Source organism: Motacilla alba, chromosome 1 (assembly GCF_015832195.1).
Source record: "Motacilla alba alba isolate MOTALB_02 chromosome 1, Motacilla_alba_V1.0_pri, whole genome shotgun sequence".
Taxonomy (NCBI): domain Eukaryota; kingdom Metazoa; phylum Chordata; class Aves; order Passeriformes; family Motacillidae; genus Motacilla; species Motacilla alba.
The window spans coordinates 100,952,212-100,973,285 of record NC_052016.1 but is presented as its reverse complement, the minus strand read 5'-3'; the positions used below and the strand labels follow the sequence as shown (position 1 = coordinate 100,973,285).

Sequence of the window (21,074 nt, the reverse complement as noted above, 5' to 3'; positions counted from 1 at the left end):
AATTGCATGCATAGTTGTATTTTACTTAGAAAGATGCTGTTGCAAACATGCTACACTTCTAGAGTGTTTTCAGAAGTGTTCAGTACTGGAACTGAGTGGGATTTTCTTTGCCTTTTTCATGCCTTCCAGCTGATGGGCGGAATTTAAGTCCCCATGGTGCACAAACAGATGGGAAAATGTTGGTCTTTCATTTTCAGTCATCAGTGCTAATTCTTTTATCTTCTGCATGCATTAGTCAAACAGACTATGCCTGTCAAGCAATCTGTAATATGTGCCATGACAGCCTTTTTTTTTTTTTTAACTCTACTGAAAATCTTTTCTGTGAACTGACATTGCCTACATTCTCTTAGTTTAAGGAGGAAAATGCTTTATTCATGAACTAAATGGTTGCCAAAATGGTTGTGGAACTTTGGCGATTTTAAAGTACTTTTTTTTTTACTATTTTGAGAAGTAATTCAACTACCAAGAAGCACATTTTCAAATACAATTGGGGATTTTTGTAGGCATATACAACTATACAATGTTTTTTATGAATAGATACTGTGCTGGCACATACTTTTGTCCTTTTTTACCCAGCATGTCACAGAGATGCACACCTGGGATTTTTGGAACACTGTGATGTTCTTTATGTATGCTGGCATGAACCCATAAATCTTAATTTCTAGACTGTAAGGAGAAAATAAGTTTGTTTTGATAAGCAGTTAAGTTGCGTATTCAGATTTTGGTGCCCATTTTTGCAACATGGAACTCAGAAGAGCCATGAATTAAAGAACTTTTATCCACAGAGCAGCTGAAATACTTTACTTACACAAAGATGAGTGAATATCAAACTACATTTTTATGATCATTCCTTGGCTGGTTTAGCATGTACCTATGATAGAAATAATTGAGTAATAGTGGCATAACATAAATTTGTAATAATAGAAATGCATCTATTTTAGCATTTATGTAAAAGCATTAGCATAGAATTTTCAACACTGCATTCTCTCCTGATTTATTGAGAGTGTTTTTCTGGAGATACGTGTTTTATCCTTTTCAGTTTATTTTATATGCCTGGAGGGCACTTATAAAGCTCTGAATTCAGCTTTGATTCCGTAGGCTGTGTTGTCACAGACATAAGGGATTGAGCTTTGTGTTTGTGTTTTTATGATGTGGGTGGGATCAGGCATGCTGAAAATTAATTCAGACCTTTATTATATCACAAGTAAAGCTCATCCAGATGGCAGACAGTTCCTACTCCCTGTGAAAGAAAAGTTTTGGTAATGTGGCAGGCATAGTTTTATAGACAGTAGCAAGTCTTACAGAGTTGAAAGCCCTTAAGTAGAGCAAATTTTGCAGACAGTAATATTGCAGCCTTTCCTGTATAAGAGGTGGAAACTCCTGCTGCAGGTAACCATTGATTCAAGGTTGTGGAAGGAGTCCTGTAAATGGTGTGCTGGGTCAGATCAGTTTGCAGAGCTGTGCTTTCTGCAAGTCCATGTAAAAGGAAGTGAGAGGCTTTTCTATTTGTATTAAGGGAGAATTTGTTTTCATGAGTACACCTTAACATGATGCCCTACTATGAAGGAAATCAGCTGAGCAGGAGCATTTGTTCCCTGCATTTTCTCTATAGCTACACAAGCCCAAGTAAGCCATGCATGAAACATTTGTTAGTGTACCTAACAGTTGTTACTTTGATTTGTGATCCATAGATTTTAGTTCTGAATTTATATGCATAAATATGAAGTTTGGGTCCTGGTTATTTTGCTAAGAGACACTCTGTAAAGAAAGGAGGAAAATATTTTCAGTTTGGAAACTCCCATTTAATGAGGCCCCTGTTTGCATGTCTTCAATACTTTTATTTGTTCACGTTTCAATGCATAAGAATTTACTGGTGAAAACCTTTTATTTTGGAAAAGTTATGGCATCCATTATGGTTGAGGGATGGTGGTGTTTTGATGTGGAACTTGACTAACTGCAAGTAACTCAACTGCCCAAGAGAAGATGTAGTTTATTATTTGTAAAACATGATACTTTGAAGCTCAAGTCATCAGTCTGGAGTTACTGAAATTCCCATTAAAAAAAAAAAATCAGGTATGCACCCCACAGACTGCAGTGATAGAAATTGTCTGATAAAGGATGAAGAATGAGATTTTTAAAGGATTGCTTTTGTACAGGTGAAATTTCCACTTCCTTGCTTTTCTTCAAGATTTGTGAAAGGAAGGAGGGTTAGCTGCTAGGGTTAGCTGTGCAGCAGATATCCTTGTTTTGAGAATGATTTTCCATCAGACACACTCTTATCTTCCACAAGGGAAGTATGTTGTCTTTTTTTTTAACTTTTCCTTTGGCAAGCTACATTAAGGGTCAATAAAGCCAAAACTGCAGCTAGAGCAGCTTTGAGGTGACTGTACTGTTTGCCATGGCTGTACTGGACTTCCATATCTTTGTAGATAGCTTATAAATGTTTGTGATTCCTTTCCATTTCTTTGTCAAGCCTAGGGGGTAGAGGAGTAAAAGCAAATATTTAGAAATAGGTTTCCTTCATGGTAGATTTCTAGTCCCGAATCAACCTTTTTCATGGGTTTCTTTTGATGTTTTGTTCTGGAACAGGAATCTTATTTACTCTGGAGTAGGTAGATATTGTTTATCTATCTCCCAAATATCTTAAGAATCTTTGGTGTCATGGGGAAGGGTCTTCCTTGAAGGTTTATGTGGAAAAAAGTTAAAATGAAAGTATTAAGTCTGCAATCAGTGTTCTGAGAGACAATATTTAGATTAACTAAAATATTTTCTAGATTGTTTTATGCTCATAAAGAGAATACAAAAGAGGTTACTCAGCTTGTGTCTGTCAGTTTTCTTCTTACTAAGCAAGCAAAACTCAATTATGATGGCAGCAGGTAGGGGAACTGTCAGTGGAGGATCTATAATTGTAATCACTTTTTTCCCCAGCTCTTTTAGTAGCTGTATTGTGATTTCTGTGAAATAATTTTCTGCCTGCAGAAAGTCTGTTGCTGAAATGAGTTGGAAGGAAGACATGCTTTTGAACTGAGAGCAGCTGCTCAATCTCACTTAATTTTTTTATTTCTTTGTCTGTGGTTTCCTAATGTGGTGAAGTCTTCAGCTTTTTTTTTTCTTTGAGCTTTGCCTTGAGAAGTGGTCCTCATCTGTTCAGCATTGTGAATTTATGTAAAATGGTATCCAGTGCTAATGACCTAAACCACAACACTGTGTAGAGCAACTTTATTACTTTTGCTTTGTTAAGGAATGAGATTCAAATAGGTTTAAAGCAGCCACAAAGAGAGGAGCCAGCTAGATTTGTGGGATGTGGTATCTTGAATGAAAATTTATGCAAGCCATTGAGGTTAGAGAGCAAGATTGCATGACACCATGGAGCCATGAGCATGTGGGATTTCCTGTATGTTTCCTTATTCTCAAACAAATAGAGCTTTATATCCTGATTACTTTTGCTTTCTTTTTAACTGTTTGTGTACTAAGGACTTTGGCAAGGATGTAGGATTAGCACAGTAGCTGTGGCATACGTGAGAACATGCAGGGGTGTGTGTGTGTGTGTGTGTAAACTTTGGATGTCCTTCAACAAGCAAAACCTTTTCATGGAATTAATGTGAAAAAGTAGGTCAGTGAAGAGGGAAAAACTCAACTACACATGCCACAGGAAGTGAAATACCACAAATGTTTTATGAAGAATTCCATTTAATCTTGGTTAATGACGTCTGAAAAATGGTGCAGTTTGTAAATCATGTGGTTATATTTAAAAAAAAATATGAAAAAGTGAATTGTTCAAGCTGTCAATGAAAAAATGCTAGCCTATCCCTGCAAGAAATTGATGAACATAGATGAGAGAATACTATGTAAATGTTTCTACATTTGCATGTATATAAGTGTATACTGTTAGATACATATGAAATATGTGGAATTGAATAAAAATAGATTACTAATATAAGAATATAAGTAGGTGTAAAAAAGTCAGGTTTTGTGATGGGGTTGACAAGTGACTGCACAATTTGCTCACAGCTGGTATATTGTAGAACAATTGAACTGTTGTAAGAACTGTGCAGAAGCCTCCTATTAGGAGAAAATTTTGCTTTTGTTTTATTTTGTTCTTTTTTTTCCATAGCAACAGGTGTATTAATTTTTTTTCCTCCTCCGTCCTTTTTTTTAGTATCCACACATACTCACGTATTCCTCAGGGTCTATTGTATTTCTGATTGCCTTCATAAAACCTCATGGTGGTAATCCTAGGTGACAGAGGCAATTGCTGGGTCATCATTTCTGTATTGAAAATATTTTATAATGCATCTGGGACTTTCTACTATATGAGTGAGGCTAAATTACTTAGTTATTTCAAATATTTAAATAAGCTGCATGGCCCATAGGTTTGAGAGAATAATTTAAGGTATGCAACAGAAGGAAGGATTTCAAGAATTTCATTGAATCATAGTCAGACTTTCAGGAATCTTCCCAATTTCCACCTAAAATGGATTGATGCTGACTCTGGTTCAGAAAGTGGTTCCACCAGGAAACCCTTCTGAGCACGATGTTGTCTGGGTGCAAAACCTGTGACATGCTAGCTGGGAAGGTAAGCAAGAGGTAGTACCTAGGCAGAGAAATGCCCAAATCTCTCCCAAGTCCTTGGGGAGCCTTGGTGAGTTAGGAGTCCTCAAACAATGCCTAAATCAGATTACACTCCTGTCCATATTGTTGTGATAGCATTGAGTTTCTGGACATACAACCCAGTGGTTAGAACTCTGTGCCTGAATACTGGAGATACCTGGATAAGGTCTAAGCCCACAACTTTTCATATGGTTTTCATCTATCCTGATAAAGGTTGAGTGTCGATACAAAAAATATTGTGGATTTCAGAGACACAGAAGGAAATAAATAATTTTAAATCTTTAAATAAGGACACATTCCTCAGAACGGAGATTCCTGGGCCCTTGTTTTTGTTTTGTTTTGTTTTGTTTTTTGAGTAATGGTAGGTAGATATATTTTTCATTTGGGAATCATAAGTTGTATCACAGCACTGGAAATAAGAAGGAGTAGGAAGGAATATTGGGCACATAATAAATGGTACAGAAGGAAGTTTTAAGACTTTCTAAAAAATTAAATAGTTAATGAAAAATTTGCCCCTGTGCATGATAAATTGATTTTTAGAATCAGTTAATTATTTTAAAAAAAGATAGATTGAGAGAATAATTGCTTATTGATTGCCTCTGAGTTAAAAAACATCACTATCACTATCACTATTTAGTCTTCCTAACTGTATAATGTGGACTAAACTCAACTTTTAATTTAGCAGTGGGAATTAGGACATTGATCCACTGGATACAGCTGCAGCAACACAGTCTTAAGAGTTTGTGACTGCATTTATACTTGGGTGCCTGTCCCAGGTGGCAAGGGGTAGCTTCTATAGGGACAGAGCTCTGTAGAGGACTGTTCACGTGATGATGTCATGCAGTTGCTAGGTCTTGTAAATTCTTGCAAATCAAAACTTCCAGTAGTGCTTAGATTTCAGAAGCTATTTGGTTCTTTCCTCATCTTCTGGAGCATGATTTGGGGAGGAAGAGTTCAGCCCCTACAGCATCCTGTTAAGCAAAAGCAGTGCTCCTTGTACTATCTTAAATAAGCTCCAAGGGTAGCTACACAAAGATGTGATCATGGGGTAAGATGCAGTGGAGATGTACATTGGATCATGTAGTCTACACTGAATCTGAAGTTGTTCATGTCTCTTCCACTGAGTGGGAAGTCATCCTAAACTGCATCATGTTGGTAAAAAATGTGGGTGTACACTTAGATTAGTGCTGTGGAACTGTGCATGTCTAACTTCAGCAATATTGCTCCTAAGCTCTCGAGTTACTCTAGGGTCACCACTACATTTGGAAATTAGCTATTCTACTCTGGTTTTCTGAAATGAAAACATTGAAAACATCAGAGATTCTATAGCTAGGTAAATAGACAGAAATTAAAACAAAATTTAAAAATACAAACTAGTGTGATCCTAATAAAAACTGAAGTATTTTGAACCATCATTGCTGGAGCTAGAAAAGAAATCTTTAGTCCTTTCACTAGCCAAAGGTATTTCTCTTCGGCAGCAGGCTCAGATTTCTGATTATGGGGGGATATTATGTAAATCTGGAAAAGTCTACTCAGTTATTGATCACCAGAGTTCAATCTCTTTTGCTGTATCTACATATGGATGTCATTCTGCATAGCACAAATGCACTCCAGTTGCATTTTGCATTTGGTGTTATTTAACCTGATGTCTTTAGAAACACCTTAAAGTAATATATTTAAAGATGTTTCCTCTGTAGTCTTACTAAAATAGAAACAATTTATCATTGCAGACAAACAATTATCTCAATTTTTTGTATATATGGCATGTAGTACATCAAATTTTGCAAAACATTTATCATTTTTATTGAGAAATGACTTGAGAATGAGGATGTGTTGAGAATAAATAAGCCAGTAACTTTTCACATACATTGAGCACTGCTTGCAGAATTCAAGTGGGTTGTATTGAAACGGAATAAATTTGGAATAGCATTTAGAACATAAGGTATGCATGTAAATTTGGAAACTAATATCAGAAGCATGGAGACAGTTTTCCTCATGTTTTCTTCAAGATCTGTGAACAGAAATCTAAGAACAAAGTAAGACTATATTCAGATCATCTGAATTCTGTCTCTAGCCACATCTGGGTTTCTTATTGTCTGGCCTACAAGGTTGTAAATGTAGTAGAGCACTCAAGTTCATTAGCACAGTTCTGGCCATCTGAATCTAAACTAGGGTACAGTATCTGTGATGTTTGCAACATGTTCGACATGAGTGGTGTAGCCCCTGGTTAGTAGTGGTCTAGTCCTGTTCAAGGTCTTAATTCCTGATGTGGGCAGTGAGACAGAGCACACCTTCAGTAAGCTCACAGATGGTGCAGAGCTGGGAGGCAGGGATGATACACCAAATTAAAAATGCCTATGTTAAACCCATAAAATAAACTGTTTGGGAGCATTGCAACCATTTCTCAAGAAATTAATATAGAAATACCCAATAAAAATTACTTGGAGATGAGTAACTCCATATTGTATCCTTCTTTCTGTGATATTACATCTTAGAAATGAATTAAAAGTGCTGCTGACCAAAGTAATTATCCTACTATTCCTGAATTTCATATGTCAAAGGTCTTTCGGTTTCTTAACTCAACAAAGAAAAAATGGTCTTTTGACATTACCTGGAGATTATCTACATGCAAGGAATAATAGATACCTGCAAGATTTTATGGGTTTTTGTTATATGCAAATTAATGAAATATGAAATTGTTTTGCTTTCATAATTCTACCTTCACCAACAAACTCTCATGGATCAGTGAGTAGAAAGCAAAACAAAAATCATACTTCCTAGTAATGGAACAAGTGCAATAAATAGTTACTAAACCATCCCCTAAAGATACAATGATCTTCAAATCCACCCTTTATTTGATTTTCTACCATCTTTTTGATTTTATCTGGCAGGACAGAGAGTAGAAATTTCTTTTCATAGCACTATAACGAATGTAAGATTTTACACTTTTAAGTCTCCTTCTATTCCTTCTCATTAAGCATGGGAGTCAAATTCTCTAATCTAATTTCATTTAAAAAATCAGAAGAAATACATCTAATCTAAATATGCTGTCTGGGCTCCCCTTACAGTCAGTTCAACAAGATAAGACTAGAAGAAAGTAGTGTGTTTTTTTAGAACAGATTATTTTGCTGCATAGGATGTAGGAGATGTTTGAGACAGCTGAGATGAATAATTTTTGATGCCTGTGTGTCCCCTGGTCACTGTGTTGGAAAGTCAGATCACTTCAGACTAGCAGTTCAGCTTCAAAATTGATAACATAAAGCTTACATGAACTTGTTCATTTTTTGTGTCATATTACAAGCTGAGCCAAAACCTGAGCCTATTGCAAGTTTTTCTTTGATACAATACTTACAGAGAAAGCTCCTGAAAAGAGCAGTCATGTCTTCTATTAATAATTTCCTATTGCATTTGACCTCTGCTGCTGTGGTTTTAAAAAAGGCAGTCTTTGGAACTTTTCATTTTTATTAAACTCTTTATCATACAAGCTGTTAAGAAAAGTAATTAAATTTACCTGAGGTCACGCTCATTTCATAATTCATTGTCGTTAAAAGCCATAGAGAGAAATTTGAAATTAATTCATGTTACAACCTCTTAAAGAAGATACATGGCAATTCACTAGTAATGTAACTTCTAATGATGTAACACTAGTAATGTAACACTAGTAATGTAAGCTTCTGTGTCCACCAGACATTTATGATATTTTCAAGGAGGACAGCTTTTTTACTTAAAAAGTATATCTTTTCCTACAGATTCTTACATTAACAATCTTTAATATAGAAACTACAATCATGCTGGTGAAAATACAATCATTTCTTTTCAAGCTTTGCATGAATCTGTTCATTTCACTACCGCTCAACCCCAAGGGCTCTTCTTAGTTGTCACTCCTTTATATTGAATTTTGAATGAAATTTAGAGAAATTGCAGCCTGGCTTCTTTAGAGACTACAGCTGAAATTATCAAGCTCATTTTCATTGTCTCCAGTTGGTGACAAATGGCAATTTTATTTAGCAATGGATGGTTCTCTTTGAAGTTGGATTGATGGATGAGGTCTTAAGAGGTCAGGCCAGCTGACAAGGTTAGCCAGGCCAGCTGTCTGCCCATCCCTACTGCAGGGGTGTCTGTGCTGCTTGTCAGTCACCTTTTGACCACTGCTGGTTACTGGTGGAGTGTTTTAAGGCACACTGTAGTCAGTGACAGCTGACTTTCAAGTGTTTTGCTGCAAATGGTGGTGGTTCCAAAACTCACTGATGAGCAGCTCAGACATCTGTGTGGCAATGCCAGACTGGACAGCTAGTGTGGCAACAGTGTCAGCTGTCTCAAACAAAGGCAGCCTTTTTGACATTCATGAGTCCTTCATTTTGTCTTTGCCTTTTTGTTTGTTTGGTTTTGTTTCAGGTTATAATCAGCCTGCTGTCTAAGAACTCCAGCTTTGAAATGGTTTTGAATGGGATCATGTAAGAACCCCAATTGTGTTTTGAGATTTCAGTGCAAAAACCTAAAGCGCTTTTAATTCTTGTCTGTAGGCTGGAGCAAATGTGCTTCTGCAAGATGTTAATGGAAATATTGCACTTGATTATGCTGTAGAAGGGACTGAATCTAGCAGCATCCTTCTGATGTACTTGGAAGAAAATGGTAAGTCAGCTCTTTAGCTTTTGGAATGCTTTTATTGAACATGTCATAAAAATAATAAGGATGTGTATTGATCTGATGGAAGTCACACCAAAGCCAATTGAACTACATCAGTTTGGGGATGAAGGAGAGGAAGATGATTTGGAACCACAAATGTTTACAGTGTATCTAAATTGGAACAACTAACAAAGGTTAATGGCAGTTGCCACTGTCAAAACTGCTTTTGACCTTTTGTATGGAGATATTAGGATATAAATTCAAAGCAGAGAAACTGCAGCAATACAGAAGCTTTTAAAACAAATAATTTAACTATTCAAGGACTAGGTTTCACATTTTCTTTAATTTGTCTTCTATAGTCTCAGAGAACATTTTTCTCAAGTGACAGACCGCAAAATAAATAAATAAATCTTTGCAAATAATTTGAATGAAATGCATATGATACTTTGTCCCTCATTCAGAAATACTAGCATTGGTTTAGGGTTTTTTTTTTTAATTATGAAAATACGGTAGCAAGGTTTCTATTATAATTCTGCTTAATATATTATAATGACAGGACTTGTTTTGAAAAACTGGGTTTATTGCTCATCAGTTCCAAACTTATATAAAAGTTCTGAAGTGAGATTTCTAGCATTGCTTTTGACTATGAGAGGTTGTTTTAACATTGTATGTGGCTCATCTTAACACTGAGGAAAATGCATTAAGCAAATATAGTGAGAAATAATGAAAAAAATTGTATTTTCAATATTGCCTCCATCTAAGGAATCATTTTTAACATAAACTAAGTTAAATTATATTCTGTTAATGAACACTTAAGGGAAATGTCAAGGAAATCACAGTATCAGGTTCTATACTCCACACATCCAGTGTATTGCATGTTTTATAGTTTTGTTTCCTCAGTACATGGCAGTGTTTTTGGAGTACATAGCTCTGGTTTTGGATTTCTCTAATGGCAAAGCAGCTATTAGCTTCTAAAAGCTTGATTGCCTTGAAAAACACAGATATTTGCTGTCTAAATGTTCCAAATACTTTGACTTGTATTTAACAGGTAACATGCAAAACTCCTGTAGCATACAAGATGTAGTCTGCTTATAGTAGTATCTCTTTTACAGTAGGTAGGAGAGGCACTATTCCTAATTAAACAGTCATTCTGTGAGTGTTGGAAGTTACCAAATTAAAAAAAAAAAAAACTTAAATATTTTGAAGGTGACATCTACCCCTACTAACTTTAAATAGATAAGCTTAAGTTAATCATCCAGACCTTTAGGTCAGTAGAGGGAAAGAGGAAATGCATCATTGCTTCATCTAGTTCTAGCTTGGCTAGGTGAGGAGAACTGACTTACAGGACTGTTTCTCTCTTTTGACTAATGGAACTGAATTTGACAAGTTTTAGGGTTAGATTGTTAGGATAGATCAATCCTACCCCTTAACTGCAGTAGTGCATGAAAACCTGGCCTTGGGGTGATCAGCTTCAAATTTCTCATCAGCTTTGCTTGGTCTGTTAGTATTATTCTTCTAACAATAGGCAGCTCAAAGTATCCTTATTTTGCACTTGACTTTTAAAATCTAGTTAGTACCTATGAAATATTTGTATAGCCTACCAAGATTAATAGTAACTGAGGAGGAGATTCTTGAAGGAAATTAAGCTGTATGAGTAAGTATGAATTACTTTGAATTTCCCTCCCAGCCTCAGTGTTTTTCTGTGCATTGTTTTGGTGAAGTTCTCCTCATGGCAGCAATCCCCATGCACACCTGCATCTGAATACCTCAACGCAGAGCAAGGTCAGGACCAAGCCTCCTTATACAAGATTAGCTGATCCTGTAGTGAATACCAACTTCGGCCTGTAGTATTGAGAAACACCCAACCATAGTCTCAGCCTTTAAATACAATGTATAAGGAATATTTCCCTATTCTCTGAACGTCCCTGCATTCCTAAAGTGTTTTCATTTCATTTTCATGTATCAATTCTCCATTCAGTTGTGCATCCTGGTTTACAATATTAAGGAGAGATTTGTGTGTAGAGCACATTACACTACTACTGCTTCTAATTGCAGACATCACAGAGAAAAGTAAAATTAGGTGCCTTATAGCTTAGCTGATGAGAAAAGCAGAAGCTATCAATTTACTTTGATGGAAACAAAGTAAGATTGGAACAAGTAGCTATGAAACCACAGAAAACATTGTTAATTGGACACTTTAGAGTTCTTAGAAGTCTAGTGTGTATACAGCTTCTCACAGATTTTACTTCTGTGGTAGTTCACTGTATCTGTTTAATTTCACTACAGATCTTAGTGACTGAACTGCTCTTCATTGTTTGAAGTGATTTAATTTACTCTGTGGAAGGCCTGGAGCCATAAGTCATAACAATAGCCTTGGATGCTGTTAATGATTTATATATTTTAAAACAGTTACTGGAGTTGGTTCTTTGAGTTCTGCTTGTAAATGATCTGTTATGGCGCAGGAGTACTGCAAGTACAAAATATTGTAATCATCTAGCAACTGCCAGAAAGCTTCGATAAATACTTTACTGTTATGGAATATAACATATTAGGATGTTTTGTGGAGATGTTATTACTGAAGTCTAATGAAATTAATATTATTTTATTGAAACATTCTCTTATTCTCTTTTCCTGTACAGAAATTAGCTTTCTCTGCTAGCATATTACATTATATAAATAATGTTACATTGTATTAAGTAATTATTGACTGAAGAAAGAATTAGCAGACTTCAGTTATCTAAGAGACCATAATTTGAGGTACACATCCTCTGTATATTAAAAGCATTGTTACTGTTGCATAATAATTCTGGCATATTGTAAGTTTCATTTAAGATATCTGTAATCGAGGATGGAAGGGAAATACAGCATCCTGCTTTATGCTTAGGAAAGTGTGTGAAACAGCTTAACTGTATCATATTAGATAATGTCCAAGGGGCATTCAGAAGCCTAGTGGGCTCATGAGCTCAAGGACTCTATTTGGATTGATTTATCTAAATCTAAAATCTGGTAGCCACTCTATAGCAAATCCTTCTTAGAACAAAAGAGATGCTTTGAAGGCAGGCATCTGTAATGAGGTGCAACCACATTTCTCTTCACAGAGAAAAGTGAGGCACAATTCTTCCCAAGATTATTTCTGGGTTTCACATTCTCTGAACCTCAGAGAAAGGATAAACAATTCTTATCTTATTTGCTGTGCCTATGTTGTGCCAAAGTGGAAGGCTATATGGGGACTGTTTACCCAAAGTGATGGTGTTTTCTTTCCTTGGCCAAGCGTTGTGTGTGGGTCAGGACTTTTAGCTGACAGTCATAAGAGTCAGTGTAGTTGGGTGCAGGGTTGAGTGCTTGGGAGATTCAGATGTATATAATGTAATATAGTGTAATATAGAATAGAATAATATAGTATAATAAAGTAATTAATTAGCCTTCTGGTAAGACAGAGTCCTCCTCATCATCTTTCCCTGCCATGGGGGTTATCCTGTTTTGATGAGGCACATGGATTAGGATCTGAATTGCCTGCTTCTTTCCAGGTGCTATGGAGGGAGTCCAGAATGGCCAGCTGGGGCACAGAAGTCTGCTGTGTAGGATGGCTTTTAGGATATTTAAATTTACAGGTCTGTGTGTAGGTCCCTATTCAATAGCCTGTACTCCTATCAACAACACTGCAATTCTAGGAAATGCGGACTGTAGAGAAGAAAAGAGTTATTAATTTGACCAGCTACAAGGAAAACACCAGTAAAAGCTGTTATATTTGTTCTGTGCCAAGATGTCATTGGTTTTCCATGTTACTGGTGTTCCTCTTTTGCTATGAAAAGAAAGCCGTGACTTATTTAAGGATTTCAACATCTGCCGAGGCAAGGTCAACTCAGAGTAGGCCAGGTGGGACTGGAGATTCTACTTCTCTCTGGGCTCCCATTCCAGTGCTAACCCATCTTTATATAGTTTCTTTTCATTTTGTTTTCATATGAATTTTTTTTTTGTTGCCTCTTACACCTTTAGCTTCAAATCCATTTAATGTTTACTTTCAGGAAGTGTCTCCCTTCAGAGGTGAAATGAAAATAATAATGTGTCCTGGTTTAGGGCAGATTTGGGAGGAAACTTCTAAAGGGGTCTCTCTAGAAAGCAGATTCAAATGGCCCCTCCCCCAACTGGTTTGGGAAAACATTCTTTGGAGAAAAGTGGAAAAAAAACTCTTTATTTAACAAGCAAAGTTTTCAGAAACATATAAAAAGAGTAACATTAAACAATAAAAACTCTCGGTGTTCTGAAGAGATGGCAAATTCAGAAAGTCCTTGTCATGGGATGTAGCTTGGCTCACTCAGTCTCTTATCCCTCCAGCACTGGAAAATTCCATGTCCCAGGTCCCGATAGGCCACAGGTGTGAGCTCCTAGTGTTCTGGTTTTTCAGTCCAGCACAGGGCCAATCAGTTCCAAAAAAAGAGAAAAAACACAGTCCAGGGAACTTCTCTGCCTCAGCTAGCTAAAAAAAAACTACCTAAAAAGAAAAGGAGAGCTTCTTCCCACTGCCCACTGCAGAAAACACAGTCCAGGACTTGGATATGGGGGAACAAGTGCAGCTTCTGATAACAAACTCCATGCTTCTTCTCCGCCACTTCACTCTTGGAACCAGTCTTAAGTTGCAGAATTTAATATCCAGCATAAACAGAACAGACAACTGGGGATACCAGCATCGTAAAGTCACCCAGCACATAATGTAAAAAGGTGATAGTTTTTTTACTATTTGTCCTGCTTTATTCTAAACATGGCTGACTATTGAAGTCATCAAGAAAGTCCACCCATCACTTTCCATAACTTTTGTTTTGATTAATAACAGCTGTATATTTTGAGGCAAACCTTTTGAGTCATTTATGGCATTTTAAAACAATCAAACTTTAAATGATTGCCGGTGTTTCTGGAGGCAGAATGTTGTATTGTAGAACTATGTCAGTGAGACTCTTATCGTGGCATATGATCCTTGTTTCCTCCTTTTCTATTAGGCTGTTTTAAATATTTAACACTTTGAGGAATGCAACTTTTTTTAAAATTTATTTTGTTACTTGGTATTTAGTTGTATAGTGGATTTCATGACTCAGCTATAAACTGAAAGTGACTGACAGATAGTTATTGGTTCTGTGTTTGCCAAGTCATAGGAGGTGACACATTCACTGTAATTAATTTCTAAAGAAAATATTCTCTTTTGTCCTCCAAGATCTCAGGCTTCAGTTTTCAGTAGGATAACTGTGCAGTCTAAGAATATCAGCCTTATTGTTGAATCTGAGAAAAGAATATTTGGACATTTACTTTCTTTTTTAAAGAACTATCTACATATCACACAGATCTCAAAGCAAATTTAATGAATTTCTAGTCTGTTGTGTAGTGAGAGTTTCATGAAGTAGCAGATAATTACTTAGGCAAAAGAAAAGCGTCTGTTGTGATTTTATTTTTTGAAGATTGACTATATTTAAATAACATACCTACCCAAAGGTACGGATGGTACTCCTTTTTCTCCTGTGACACAGGTACAGGAGAAGAAATGGGTATTGCTTTTCTGCAAAGTATTTTGCACAGTATTACTCACTTTCTGTGGGACAAATGAATTTAAAATAGCTGGTTAAAGGTTATTGACCTTTGGTGGTAACAGAGATTTTATGCACTTAAGCAAAATCTATTACACTATTCCAAGCTGGGGGAATAATGGGTCTGTTTTGTTCCCTGAATATTAAAAGGATCATATTCAGGTGTCTCAGAAAACTGCATATAGAGCAAAAATTATGTGCAAGTCCTATCCATTTAGGTGGCTTTGTATGGTTTAAATCAGTTAAAATGTTGTGCCGATTTTGCAAATATAAACCTTTGTTTGTTAAGTTCTTTCTAGCAAGGGAATTAAGCCTTACTCTTCAGCTGCAAAATAGAATAAATAATTTTATTTTTCTGCCTTGCAGCAGTAGATAGAATAAAAAAAAGAAGCTAAATGTTAGTACAGATTCCTACACAGAAGACAGCTTTTAACATTAGCCAGAAATAACCAACTTGTCAAATACTACAAAAAGGAGACTTTCCCTGAAGCCAACAGTTAACAACATATGGGACATACGACATGTGCAGAAAAATCTAATTTAGAAAAGTAGTGGGCAAGGATTAAGGAAAAATTTACTGCAAACCTGACACTTTACAGTAATCTAGAATGTGATAGGAAGATATACTAAAATTAAACTGTAAGTTAATTTGAAGTTATCCATAAAATCTGGTGCGGTTGCAGTAAAAGCTCCCACAAAGCTGCTCACCCATTCCCTTCCTGACAAGGACAGCAAGATTGCTTACCAGTTACTGTCACAGGCTAAACAGATTCAACTTGGTGGAATTTGTCAGCTGAAATAGGCTCAGGTAGTGAAAAATAGAAAGACAAACATTAGGACAACACTTTTCCTCCCCCCTTTTCAGGTTTCACTTCTTCACTCCAAACTCTTCTACCGTCACAAGCAGCACATGAGGTGGGGGAGCTGGTACATGGCAGTCTCCCTCTCTGCCCCTTTTCTTCTTCACACTTTCCTCTGCTCCTAGGTTTTTTTTCAGGTATGGAGCTCCTTTAGGAGTGTCTGTCTGCTTTGCCACGGGTCACACTTGGCTGCAGGCTCTGCTAGAGCAGATAGAACAGCCCCTGCCTCTCCCCACACAACCCATCCCTACGGCCCCACAACTGCCAACACCTGGACAGTACACCTCCTTGTGTATTTCTCAATACTCTGGCACTTTTTCTGAGAATAAGATCAAAATGAAGATCCTAGTTGTGTGTATTTTTCATTATTTGTTGGATTTGTTGGATTATTTGTTGTTGGTTAAAAAGAATGAATGTGTACACCAAAATGATTTTGTATTGAGGTTGTGGTGCAGAAACCCTTGAACAGATCTAGTAATCCAACAAGGGGAGAAAAACACTTAAAGTTTCTTCAGTGCAGTCAAGAAAATAAAGGGATATAAATCAATATTATTTCAGAAAAATTTTGGTCTAGAATTTAATATTTCAAACTATTTCACAGACATTAGGGAATTGTTGCTAATATACTCCAGTAAGAACAGATTGTTAGCACTAAAGATCAGCAAGCTTCAGCTAAAACTAAATTCCCTAATATATTTTCTGTTTTACAACCATATGCACCATGATCATGATTTATGCTCACAAATTTTCTTTCAACAATAGTGATACAGTAGGTTGACAGAAAAATAGGAAATCAAAACAAAACAGCCTCAGGGTGGCTCAAAGTTTGTTTTCCCTTTGATTCTTGTTGATTGGGAACCACCTACCCATACGATTATCACACACAAAAAAATCTATTTTCTGAAGAGAACCTGATTAATTGATGGTAAGTGTTAGGTGTTGGTGTTGCCAGTGATAACAGAGGAATAAATGAAATGTTTCAGTAGGTCCTTTCAAAAAATGAAGCACATGGAAAATGTGACACATTGGAAAATTTCATAGTTGAGAATGTTTATTTTCCTTTGGCCTTTATGTTTTCTAATATAAGTGTGAATGAGCTACCTTAATTTTTAATTTTTTATAGTTCTTGGGGAGCTTTGAAGTCTTAGATTCTTCCTAATATTTTTGTGATTCCAGCATGTCACCCATAAGTTTCTATCAAAGGGAAAACCTTTAAATTCACTGTGCAGACTTTTGACACTGAAATTAACATTTAAAATTATAGCCAGTAGTTTATGATCTAGTTTTCTAACAGATGCTAGAAGGAAAACAGACTTGACTAATAGGCTTTGCTAAGATTTGAAAAAAGATTATGAAGAACATCAGAAACTGGGGATGCCCTTTCAGTATTCCTTTAAAAATCTTATCAAGAAATAATCTATTTCATTACCATCAGAACCATTTTATCACTTTTTTTTAGAATTCCCAAAACTATAACCCTAATCAAGATGTCAGTGCCCACAGTGCATCCACAGGCCCTGTGACCTCCACCTCTGCTCCCCAGGGCTTGGCTGCCTGAGCTCAAGGCCAGCTGTGGTGGCCTTGTGACCTGGGAGCTGTCAGATGGGAGGGAGCTAAGCTGGAGGCAAAGCTGGGAGCAGCATTGTCATGATCTTTCACCTATCCTTTGTCTTTGGAGCCATATTTAGTCTCAGGTCCTTGCTTGAGGCAGTCCTGTGCCCAGCCATGATCCTTGTTGACCCCAAACCTGGACCACTGACTGGACTCTTTGCTTCATCTGATTTACTTGGATTTGTCACTGGAGGCTTTTCTGCAACCACAGAACTTCTTTTAGCCTTGATTCCCATCACCAGACCTGCTCGATTTTCCTTTTTTGGGTGTTGTGGGACTGTGCCCTGGTCAGCAGGGATGGTGACCTGCCTGGCCTGTGTCCACCCTCAGCTTCTGCCTCCCTTGCGTTTGTTGAGCAGCCTTTTTTTACTGCTCTCTCATAAAAAATTACCTATAGCACATTAAAACCTTACAGTAAAATCTGTAGTGTAGAAATACCATCTGTGATGATCTTATTTCAGACATGATATTTACCAGAAGTAGCCAGAGACAGTGATATACTTATTTTGCTTCTGTGTTCTAGTATTAATATAACAAATAAAATAATAAACATGCCTTACATATCCACAAATGAATGCATTAATATTAAGCCTTGAAATTGTGTCAGCCTTTTAAATTAAATTACAAAAATATTTTTGTTTTCATTCAATCTAAGACACAGTTCACTTAACTAATTTTAGTTGAAAGGATCATCAATGTCCTTATTGTAGAAGAGAGAGGAATAAAAGCATGTTCGCTAGTGTGGGAGAATTGTCAGTCTGATATCTACATGAGGAGGAGGTGGGAACTTCACTTCTGATAGCATATTCAGACTGGAAGGAGAAAAACCTAATCAGCCCAGAAAGCCAACTGTGCCTTGGACTGCATCCAAAGCAGAGTGGGCAGCAGGTCAATGGAGGTGGCTCTGCCCTTCTGCTCCACTCTGGTGAGAACCCACCTGCAGTGCTGCATCCAGCTCTTGGCTCCCCAGCACAGGAAGGACACGGAGCTGTTGCAATGAGTACAGAGGAGGCCACCAAGATAATTGGAGGGATGGAGAATCTCTCCTATGAGGAAAGGCTGAGAGAACTGTGCTTGTTCAGCCTGGAAAAGAGGAGGGTTTGCTGTGACTTAGTCGCAGCCTTCCAGTACCTGAGGGGAGCCTATAGGAAAGATGGAATGAGACTGTTTACATGGACATGTAGTGATAGGACAGGGACAGTGGTTTTAAACTGAAAGAGAGAAAGTTTAATTATTATGAAGAAATTCCTTATTGTGAGGATGGTGAGGCACAGGAACAGGTTGCCCAGAGGAGCTGTGGATGCCTCATCCGTGGAAGTGCTCAAGGCCAGGTTGGATGGGACCCTGGGCAGCGTTGTGCCCATAGCAGGGTGATTGAATTAGATGATCTTTAAGGCTCCTTCCCACCCAAGCCAGTCTATGAAACTAAAGATGCTTCACTAAACATATGTAATGATATCTTTAAAGGCAGACAGGCAAAACTCTCCAGCAACAATCAGTCAGTACTTCTGCAGTGAGTTAGAGCTATCGGCTTCAGTAGTTTTACAAGTATACACTCTTTTGCAGAATCTGAAAATATTAGCATAGTATATGCTAAAATATCTGAAAATATAGCATAGTAAATGTTGCTGGCATGTATTTCTTTATATGCTGACCTTTGAAAATCAGATTCACATAATGCCAAGTGATATGCACAAGGACTATTGAACAATGTAATCTCACAAAAATAATGCTTTTTACAAAGATATCTGGTAAGCAGCCAGAAAAGCCTTTTTAAAACTTTAGGCAAATAAAATAATAGATACATCCAGATATTTCAATGAATTAAAATTATTATTGAAAGAATTATACCATGATTTATTTTTTAACATCCTATTCTATGCTGCACAGAAGAAAAATACAAATTCTAAACTGTGGTATCCCCTGAATTATAGAAGAGTAAGAGAGGCTCATCATACATGGGGTGAAGAGTCTTGATTTGTCTACAGCTCTGTGCAGGAAGGGCAGATATATACATAAGAGTGAGAGAAAACTCAAGTATGAGGAGAGAGATTGGTTTCTCAAAGCCGTTGCAAGTTTTTAACGTACATTTGTGTTTGCAAGACAAAATGCTGTTGATGTCCTGTTAAGAATGTAAAACCCATTGGAGAATGAGACCTGCATGCTACAGCAAGAGTGGCTGCTATGGGTGTGTGCAATGGGTGTTTGCCAGAGTGCTTCGGGTTTTCCTTTGTGCTGCTCACAGGAATGGGCATTCTCCTTGCACACTTCTTTGTACTGGACATTTTTGAGACAAATGTGTTTATAGCAACCCTCCATTCTGTTTGCTTTGTATTTCTTTATCACTTAAACTTTTGGAAACTTCCTTTTGCATTATTTATCTGAGGTTTTCTCTTCCTTTTGGTTATCACTTCTATAACCATATGCCAGAGAAGGTGAGACAGCCAAAGCATATGAAACAGCCTTGTCGGGTGTTTTTCTTAAACAGTAAGAGGTAATTTATTTCGTAGCTTTTAGGTTATGCTCCTGCCTGACATCAGTGCTGATACTCATCACCAAATGTGTGCCCTGGAGGGTCACTGCTGTTTTAACTGTTCCTTCTCCATCTTATCTCCTGCAGAATTTGTGACCATGTAGCTCTTATGATTTTACAGGATATTTGGAGTGTTTTTTCCATCATATGCCTTTTTTTTTGACTTTCCAGTTTTTGAAATATGAATCCGTTCCCATGGTAGTTGCCAATGTGTTTTTCTTCCTCTTTTTATTCATGCTGGCTGTCGTCCCATTTCAGCTGAATATCTAAATCACATTTTCCCTTTGAAAAGCAACGTGAAGGTCATTCTTTGATTCAGGCAGTGAGAGTTACTTACTGTATGAGTAGCATTTTTTTGTTCCATCTAAATTCCTGGAAAGTATCACACTCTGGGGAGGGAGAGCAAACTCCCCAGAATTATGAACTTGATTAAGGGAAAGCACTTCTTTACAAGGTCTCCTTGTTTGAGCCTCACAGAATGATACATGTGCACACTTGATAAATCTGCTTCTCAGCTCCCCACCAGAGAAGTCTTTGCTTGAAGCCTAATACCTCTTGAGCTCTTGGAATTCAAAACTATGTTTCTAAGACTGAAACAGATTATTTTTGCATGTTTTCATTATATTTTTTGTAAAGGTAGAGAAAGGGAAACTCATTTGTTTCTGTAGCATTTTCAAACCTAATCTGAATATTTAAAAAGTGAAGTCTGTAAAAGCATGTCACTTTGGTACCTGTCTTGCTGGGCTGATTTACTTCTGTTTGTTTATTGAAATATGCATCATTCATTTATACAACTATAAGTTTGAAGCCAGTAAAGCTGTCCTGAATAGGTTTCAGATTCACACAGACTGTGACTTTTGTTGCTCTGTGGCATGGTTTATGTGTTTTCTCTGAGCTCATGGCTGCATTAAATTTATGCTAGAAAATAATTATTAAGCAGCAATTAATGCAACTGAATGCTTTTCTTGATTTTTCTCTTAAACATGAGCAGAGATAATCTTTCAATGGCTAGGTTTTTTGTGGACCCAGCTAAGTCATTTTCTATATTTTCTATAAAAGGCAATTTACAGGCAGTAAGGGTCAATATTTCACTGCTAATATAACAATGTACTGATATGTTAATTCTCTGACTGTGTTGGGTGTAAGTCAGTAGTAAATTGCTACAAAAGGCTGAGTCAGCTCAGCTGGCCTCTGCCCTCAATTTGTAGGCATTACTGTAATTTATGTTAAACATGATGAAGGAAACAAACTCATAATAGC

General features: G+C 36.9%; 1 protein-coding gene across 7 annotated transcripts in view; it reads left to right on the top strand.

The window, feature by feature from the left end:
* Positions 1-21,074, top strand: part of MYO16 (myosin XVI) — a 363,630-nt gene that overhangs the window by 141,847 nt on the left and 200,709 nt on the right. For all 7 annotated transcript variants that reach the window (XM_038163728.1, XM_038163644.1, XM_038163898.1 and 4 more), the window contains one exon: positions 9,135-9,243. In XM_038163728.1, the coding sequence (XP_038019656.1) occupies positions 9,135-9,243 (109 nt within the window). The remainder of the gene's footprint in view (positions 1-9,134; positions 9,244-21,074) is intronic.